General features: G+C 60.6%; 1 protein-coding gene across 1 annotated transcript in view; it reads left to right on the top strand.

Annotated features, from left to right (window-relative positions):
* P4HA3 (prolyl 4-hydroxylase, alpha polypeptide III) overlaps positions 1–8,205 on the top strand; it is an 8,922-nt gene extending 717 nt beyond the window's left edge. The window contains exons 2-13 of the mRNA XM_009891014.1: positions 2,641–2,783; positions 3,232–3,452; positions 4,470–4,619; positions 4,716–4,767; positions 4,949–5,106; positions 5,191–5,367; positions 5,789–5,853; positions 6,036–6,195; positions 6,741–6,803; positions 7,097–7,165; positions 7,840–7,936; positions 8,099–8,205. Of these exons, the coding sequence (XP_009889316.1) occupies positions 2,641–2,783; positions 3,232–3,452; positions 4,470–4,619; positions 4,716–4,767; positions 4,949–5,106; positions 5,191–5,367; positions 5,789–5,853; positions 6,036–6,195; positions 6,741–6,803; positions 7,097–7,165; positions 7,840–7,936; positions 8,099–8,169 (1,426 nt within the window). The 3' untranslated portion in view covers positions 8,170–8,205. The remainder of the gene's footprint in view (positions 1–2,640; positions 2,784–3,231; positions 3,453–4,469; positions 4,620–4,715; positions 4,768–4,948; positions 5,107–5,190; positions 5,368–5,788; positions 5,854–6,035; positions 6,196–6,740; positions 6,804–7,096; positions 7,166–7,839; positions 7,937–8,098) is intronic.
* Positions 8,206–8,547: the final 342 nt, after the last annotated feature.

Here is an 8,547-nt window from a genome sequence, read left to right as displayed (position 1 = left end):
GGGGGGAGCAGGCAGGATGGGGACAGGATGAGATGGGGAGAGACAAGGAGGGGACAGACAAAATGGGGACAAGCAGGATGGGGTCAAGCAAAATGGGGACAAGCAAGAGGGGGACAGGCAGGATGGGGACAGGGACAGGCAGGATGGGGACAGGATGAGATGGGGAGAGACAAGGAGGGGACAGACAAAATGGGGACAAGCAGGATGGGGTCAAGCAAAATGGGGACAAGCAAGAGGGGGACAGGCAGGATGGGGACAGGGACAGGCAGGATGGGGGCAGGAAAGGGCGGGGACAGGCAGGACGGGACAGGCACAGACAAGGTGGGGACAGGCAGGATGGGGACAGGATGGAATGGGGACAGACAAGAGGGGGGCAGACAAAAGGGGGACAAGCAGGATGGGGACAGGCAAGAAGGGGACAGACAAGGGGGGGACAGGCAGGATGGGGACAGGCAAGAAGGGGACAGGGACAGGCAGGATGGGGACAGGATGAGATGGGGAGAGACAAGGAGGGGACAGACAAAATGGGGACAAGCAGGATGGGGTCAAGCAAAATGGGGACAAGCAAGAGGGGGACAGGCAGGATGGGGACAGGGACAGGCAGGATGGGGGCAGGATAGGACGGGGACAGGCAGGACGGGACAGGCACAGACAAGGTGGGGACAGGCAGGATGGGGACAGGATGGAATGGGGACAGACAAGAGGGGGGCAGACAAAAGGGGGACAAGCAGGATGGGGACAGGCAAGAAGGGGACAGACAAGGGGGGGACAGGCAGGATGGGGACAGGCAAGAAGGGGACAGGGACAGGCAGGATGGGGACAGGATGAGATGGGGAGAGACAAGGAGGGGACAGACAAAATGGGGACAAGCAGGATGGGGTCAAGCAAAATGGGGACAAGCAAGAGGGGGACAGGCAGGATGGGGACAGGGACAGGCAGGATGGGGGCAGGATAGGACGGGGACAGGCAGGACGGGACAGGCACAGACAAGGTGGGGACAGGCAGGATGGGGACAGGATGGAATGGGGACAGACAAGAGGGGGGCAGACAAAAGGGGGACAAGCAGGATGGGGACAGGCAAGAAGGGGACAGACAAGGGGGGGACAGGCAGGATGGGGACAGGCAAGAAGGGGACAGGGACAGGCAGGATGGGGACAGGATGAGATGGGGAGAGACAAGGAGGGGACAGACAAAATGGGGACAAGCAGGATGGGGTCAAGCAAAATGGGGACAAGCAAGAGGGGGACAGGCAGGATGGGGACAGGGACAGGCAGGATGGGGGCAGGATAGGACGGGGACAGGCAGGACGGGACAGGCACAGACAAGGTGGGGACAGGCAGGATGGGGACAGGATGGAATGGGGACAGACAAGAGGGGGGCAGACAAAAGGGGGACAAGCAGGATGGGGACAGGCAAGAAGGGGACAGACAAGGGGGGGACAGGCAGGATGGGGACAGGCAAGAAGGGGACAGGGACAGGCAGGATGGGGACAGGATGAGATGGGGAGAGACAAGGAGGGGACAGACAAAATGGGGACAAGCAGGATGGGGTCAAGCAAAATGGGGACAAGCAAGAGGGGGACAGGCAGGATGGGGACAGGGACAGGCAGGATGGGGGCAGGATAGGACGGGGACAGGCAGGACGGGACAGGCACAGACAAGGTGGGGACAGGCAGGATGGGGACAGGATGGAATGGGGACAGACAAGAGGGGGGCAGACAAAAGGGGGACAAGCAGGATGGGGACAGGCAAGAAGGGGGGTTCCCCCACCTCGATGGGGTTCTCCCACCTCGATGGGGTCTACCCACCCCAATGGGGTTCTCCCACGTCGATGGAGTTCCCTCACCTCGATGGGGTCTACCCACCTCAATGAGCTTCCCTCACCTCGATGGGGTTCTCCCACCAGGGATGGGGTTCTCCTCTCCCACCTCGATGGGGTCTACCCACCCCAATGGGGTTCTCCCACGTCGATGGAGTTCCCTCACCTCGATGGGGTCTACCCACCTCAATGAGCTTCCCTCACCTCGATGGGGTTCTCCCACCAGGGATGGGGTTCTCCCACCTCGATGGAGTTCCCTCACCTCGATGAGGTTCTGTCACCTCAAGGGAGTTCCCTCACCTCAATGGGGTCTACCCACCTCGATGACATTCCCTCACCTCGATGGGGTTCTCCCACCAGGGATGGGGTTCTCCCACGTCGATGAGGTTCTCACCTTGATGAGATTCCCCCACCTCGATGGAGTTCCCTCACCTCGATGGGGTTCTCCCACCTCGATTGGGTTCCCTCATGTTGATGGGGTTCCCCAACCTCGATGGGGTTCTCCCACCTCGATGGGGTGCCCTCACCTTGATGGGGTTCTCCCACATCGATGGGGTTCCCCCATCTCGATGGTGTTCTCCCATCTTGATGGGGTTCCCCCACTTCGATGGGATTCCCCCACTTTGATGTGGTTCCCCCACCTCGATGGGGTTCTCCCACCTCGATGGGGTTCCCTCACCTTGATGGGGTTCCCCACCTCTGGCTTGGCCAAAAAGTGGACACTGGGGCAAAGCTGCCCAACTCTGACCTCCACCCCAGGGCAGAGGGTGTCTCACCACCCAGGAGCATCACTCAAATTGTCACCCAGTGGGTGCCTTGTAGGTTTTATGAGAAGGTCCAGGCGCTGCACCAGGACCCCAAGGCCTCTGTGGAAAACCCCTTGCTGGCCTTCAGCCTCATCAAGCGCCTCCACTCTGACTGGCCCAATGTCATCTACAGCGACGAGGCCACAGAGAACACCCAGGGTACGAGGGGGATGTTCAGCCACATGTCCTCCCTGTCACCTGGGGAGAGCCAGGAGGTGATGGGGACCAGGTGGAGGAGCAGGAGAATGGGTGGTGGAGCAGAATGGGTGGTGGAGCAGGAGAATGGGTGGAGGAGCAGGAGAATGGATGGAGGAACAGGAGAATTGGTGGAGGTGCAGAACAGTTGGTGGAGCAGTGGTTGTGGTAGAGATGGAGAACAGGTAGAGGAGCAGGAGAGCAGATGGAGGACTAGAAAAATGGGTGGTGGAGCAGAACGGTTGGTGGAGCAGGAGAATGGATGAAGGAGCAGGAGAATGGATGGAGGAGCAGGGGAATGGATGGAGGAACAGCATGTGGGGTCCCCTGGGATGGAGAAGGGCTGATATGGGCGATTGCATCCCAAAAGGTCATTAATCCCCCTCTGTGCACCCCCATTACCCACCCTCAGCACTCCATGACGGCTTCAAGGAGGTGGAGCAGGAGCTGCCAGGAGCTGAGGACCTGGACGGTGCTGCCCGGGCACTGATGAGGCTGCAGGACGTCTACGCACTCAGCGTCAAGGGCATGGCCAACGGCGTCTTCCAGCGAGCCGGCACCAGCCGGCCGCCCCTCTACAGCCCAGGCCGGCGCGTCTCCCTCTCTGCCGATGACTGCTTCCACGTGGGCAAGGTGAGGATGAACCCCGTCAGCCACCCACAAGGCTTTTCCAGCCCGGGATGTTGCTTCCGTAGGGCGAGACGTTGGGTTTTCTTCCCACACGGATGCGGAGGGGCCCCTCTGACTCAGCCCGAAGGCATCCGCCCGCCTGTCATCACCTCTCGGCGCTCACCCAAATAACGGGGCTTCTTGCTGCTTCGTGGCTCAGGGAACAGAAGAGCCGAGGTGGTGGCCTGGGGGAGACCTCCAGCCCCAGCAGCCCGGTTGGGTACGGGGTTGGCCCCCACCCGGGAGTAAAAGTGGGGGATTTGGGTGCTTTGATAGAGGGTTTTTTTTGTTCAGGGCAGAGTCCTCTGAGTGTCACAGCAGAGCTGGGATGGAGTGTCAGAGCATGGGTTAGGATGGGACAGGGGGGGTGAGGTGGGGTGAGGTGGGACAGGACAGGATGGCATGGCATGAAATGGAGATGGAGATGATGGAGATGGAGATGGGGATGGAGATGGAGATGGGGATGGAGATGGAGATGGAGATGGAGATGGAGATGGGGATGGGGATGGAGATGGGGATGGGGATGGAGATGGAGATGGAGATGGAGATAGAGATGGCGATGGAGATGGAGATGGAGATGGGTTGGAGATGGATGGATGGGGATGGGATAGGAAAGAACAGGATGGAACAGGATGGGAATGGCATGGGAGGGAATGGGGATGGGGGTGGGAACAGGAAAGCGACAGGATGTGATGGGACAGGATGGGTAGGAATCACAATGGGATGGGATAGAATGGGATAGAATGGGATGTGATGGAACGGGCAGGACAGGATGAGACAGGGTAGGGAGAGGATGGGAGGGCATAGGGGTGGGATTGGGATGAAGATGGTCATGGGGATAGGATGGGATGAGAAGGGGACAGGATGAGGATGGAGGTGGGGATGTGGTGGGGTGGGATGTAATGGTATGGGACAGGGTGGGGATGGGATGCAGGCCAGGCTGGCCCAGCCGGCGGGCCCAGGCGGTGTGCTGTCTCACAGGTGGCCTATGACATGGGTGACTACTACCACTCCATCGCGTGGCTGGAGGAGGCCGTCGGCCTCTTCCGCCTCTCCTATGGCAGCTGGAACCCCGAGGACCGGAGCAGCCTGGAGGATGCTCTGGACCATCTCGCCTTCTCCTACTTCATGGTACGACCATGAGTCCCATCACCATCACCCTGGTGTCTGGTGGAGCAGAACCGTGGGCAGAGGGATGCTCATGGGCTCTCTGCTCCTCCCATCCAGGCTGGAAACATCTCCCATGCCTTGAGCCTCTCCAGGGAGTTTCTGCACTACGGTATGTGGAGCAATGTCAGGTGCAGCAGGAGGAAGGGAGACATTTTGGGGCATCCCCATCACCTCTGTATGGCATAAGCCTCCTTCACCCCATTTCTTGCCCCCACACGGGGTAATAATTCTCACCAGGGAAAGGGGGTGATAAGGACATGGCATTTCGGGTGACACCACCTCTCCGGCAGACCCCAGTAACCAGAGGGTGGCAAGGAACGTGGCCAAGTACAAGAAGTTGCTGGAGATGGGGACGGCCGTGAGCGTCGCACCCCTGCGACGACCCAACGGCACCCACCTGCAGAGCCGTGACGCCTACGAGGAGCTATGCCAGCGCCCGGGGGGGCAGGTGGGGCTGGCAGGGGGGTGCCATGGTCCCCCACCCCATCCCTGTCCCCCTTCTCACACCCTCCTTGGTCCTCTCTCTCCCCAGCAGGCCCAAGGCCATCTCTCGCACCTTGGCTGCTCCTATGAGACCAACGGCAACCCCTACCTCCTTCTCCAGCCTGCCAAGAAGGAGATGGTCCAGATCCAGCCCTACGTGGCTTTGTACCATGATTTCATCAGCGACGCCGAGGCTGAGACCATCAAGGGGTTGGCAGGGCCCTGGGTGAGCCATCCCTGTCCCCAGGGATGTCCCTGTCCTGGAGGAGGGTGCCCCAAGAGCTGGTGGTCCAGGGTGGACCACCCTGAGCATGCAGAGATAGGAGGGGTTTTAAGCCAAAGCCTTCTGCAGCGAGACCCTGCAGGACATGAGCCCACCTTAGCTCCATCTGAGCCCCCTAAGAGATTTTGGGGAGAAATGAGGTCCATGCATGCACCTAAACTCCTCCCCAGCCAGGCTTGACTTGGTGACACCCAACTGCGTTGGATCCAACTGCTTCCACCACCCGGGTGGGACACCTTGGGGTGGGGACGTTTGGCAACCAGCTGGTATAAATCCACCAATTTTGACCCCGACCGGGGTCCCTGCTTGGTGTGCGCTCGACCGCCCCCACCCTCCCCCCCCCCCCCCCCCATGTGTCCTCCAGCTGCAGAGGTCCGTGGTCGCCTCTGGGGAGAAGCAGCAGAAAGCCGAGTACCGGATAAGCAAGAGGTAGTAGCCACCCCTTCCTTTGTCCTCCAGCCAGCGGGTCCACCGTGACCCCATTGCTACCACCAAGGTGGCAGTGAAGCCATGCTGGGGAGGTCTGGGTCCTCCACACCCAGCAGTGCCGTGAGGGTTAAGCCCAGCCATACGTGAATTTGGGGGGGGCTGAAGGTGGGGTGCTTCCGCAGCGCCTGGCTGAAGGACACCGCTGACCCAGTGGTACGGGCGTTGGAGCAGCGCATTGCTGCTGTCACCGGCTTGGACCTGCGGCCACCCTACGCCGAGTACCTGCAGGTGGTCAACTACGGGTTGGGAGGCCACTACGAGCCACACTTCGACCACGCCACGGTCAGGGAGCCACCTGGGTGGTCATGGGGTGGTGCCCAGGGTGGTTCCTGTAGTGCTCTTGGGATGGTCCTTGGGGTGATCCTGGGATGGTTCCTGGGGTGGTCTCTCAGGTCACCAGGGTGGTCTCCAGGTTGGTTCCTGAGGCGGTCTCTGGATGTTCTTGGAAATGGTCCCTGGGATAGTCTTTGGGGTGCTCTCTGGGCCAGTGCCTCAGATGTTCCTGGAGGTGGGCCCTGGGGTAGTTCTTGGGGTGGTCCTTGGGGTGGGTCCCAGTGTGGTCCCTCAGATGTCCCTGGAGGTGAACCCTGGGGTGATGCTCCTGGGATGGTTGCCTGGGGGGAGGTCCCTGGGGGTGTTCCCATGGTGATCCCTGGGATGTTCCTGGGATGGGAAGGGAGGAAAGAGGGAGGGAGAGAAGTCCCTGGGGGCAGCTCAGAGCCACCAGCTCTGTTAGGGCGTGAGGTGCCTCCAGGCCAAGCCATGACAGCATGGGACCGACTGTCCCCATGGGACTGACTGTCCCCACCTTCTCGCTCTTGGGGCAGTCCGGGAAGAGCCCCCTTTACAGAATGAAGTCAGGCAACAGGATCGCCACAGTCATGATCTATGTGAGTTCCCCCCCACCCCGATTTCTGGGCCTAGAGAGACTGCACTTGCATGGTCATCAGTAGGGTTCAGAGTGAACAGGGTTTGAGCTGGGTGAGGACAGCCCTAAATCAGACCGTGGTGGGGTGTTCAATGCCAACATCTGCAGCGTATTTAAGGGCTTATGACATGTCGTAGTGAGGGAAGCGCCGGGGGGAGACCAAGGGAGGTCCTGTGCCTCAGTTTCCCCGTGCAAAGCGGGCGTATCGCAGGGGGAGGAGGAGGGCCATGGCTCATATTTGTGCTCCGTTTCCAGCTGAGCGCCGTGGAGGCCGGCGGTTCCACCGCCTTCATCTACGCCAACTTCAGCGTGCCCGTGGTTAAGGTGAGGGAGAGCCCCACGAGCCCCCCGGGAGTGGGGATGGGGGACGCTGCTCTCCCGTGTCTCATCTCTCGCAGGGAGTTGCGGCCGAGCCTTTTCCGATGCCAAACCCCAACCCCGGGGCTCCCGGATCTGTTTTGGGGTGCCAAACCCCTACCCTGGGGCTCCTGGCTCCCTTCGAGGGGAGCCAAACCCCAATCCCGCAGCTCCCAGCTCTGGTTTGGGGTGCCGAACCCCCACCCCGGGGCTCCCATCTGTGTTTTGGGCTGCCAAAATCCAATCTCGGGGATCCCAGTTCTATTTCGGGGTACCAAAACCCCAACCCCAGGACTCCCAGCTTTGTTTTAGGGGTGTCACATGCCAGCCCTTGGGCTTCTGGCTCTGTTTTGGGGCGCCAACCCCAATTCTGGGGTTCTGGCTCTATTTTGGGGTTCCAAACCACAATACTGGGGCTCCTGGCTCTGTTTTAGGGTATCAAACCCCAACCCCAGCTCTTTCGGCTCTGTTTTAGGGGTTCCAAGCCCCAACCCTTGGGCTCCTGGCCTGTTTTGGGGTGCTAAACCCCAACCTCAGGTCTCCCAGCTCTGTTTGGGGATGCCAAACCCCAATTCTGGGGTTCCCGGCTCTGTTTTTGGGGTGCCAAACCCTGGAGCTCCCACCCCATCTCTGCTCCGCAGAACGCAGCTCTCTTCTGGTGGAACCTGCGGAGGAACGGGGACGGTGACGGGGACACCCTGCACGCCGGCTGCCCCGTCCTGGCCGGGGACAAGTGGGGTGAGAAACGGTGACACCTGGGGTGACACGGAGTTGGAGGTGCTGGGAACCCGGAAAAATCCTGGATAATAGGGAAAAACACGTCACCGATACCAGAGCGGGGTTGGAAAGGGGTGCAGGGGGACGGAGGCAGACAGGGGTCCTTGTTCTTGTCCCTTCCAGTGGCGAATAAGTGGATCCACGAGCACGGGCAGGAGTTTCGGCGGCCGTGCAGCGCCGACCCACAAGACTGAGCTGCCGTGGGCTCGAGGACGCGGCATCCACGGGTGACAAAGCCATCCCGGCGCAGCGTGTCCCCAAAGCTGCAGCGAGAGGAGAGAGGGAAGGGGGTGGCAGCGGCGCGGGGGTGCTATGGGAGGCGGTGGCACTTGCTCAGCCACGGCTGAATCCAGTGAAAATAAAGTCAAAAGACACTAAAGTGGAGTCTGGGGGAAATACCTCGGTGTGGTGCCTGAGGGGATGATGGGAGGGGTGGATGGGGGTGTGGATGGGTCTGCGTCCCCGCACCCAGTTCCAGCCTGGAGCCTAAATGTACCCTCAAGCCCCCTCCTTCAGCCCTAGGTGAAAAGTCCGTCTGCTAAAAGGACTGGCAGTTAGTGACGTGGCATTTC

Source organism: Charadrius vociferus, unplaced genomic scaffold (assembly GCF_000708025.1).
Source record: "Charadrius vociferus isolate BGI_N301 unplaced genomic scaffold, ASM70802v2 scaffold407, whole genome shotgun sequence".
NCBI classification, from domain to species: domain Eukaryota; kingdom Metazoa; phylum Chordata; class Aves; order Charadriiformes; family Charadriidae; genus Charadrius; species Charadrius vociferus.
This window is presented reverse-complemented; position numbering and strand designations above follow the sequence as displayed.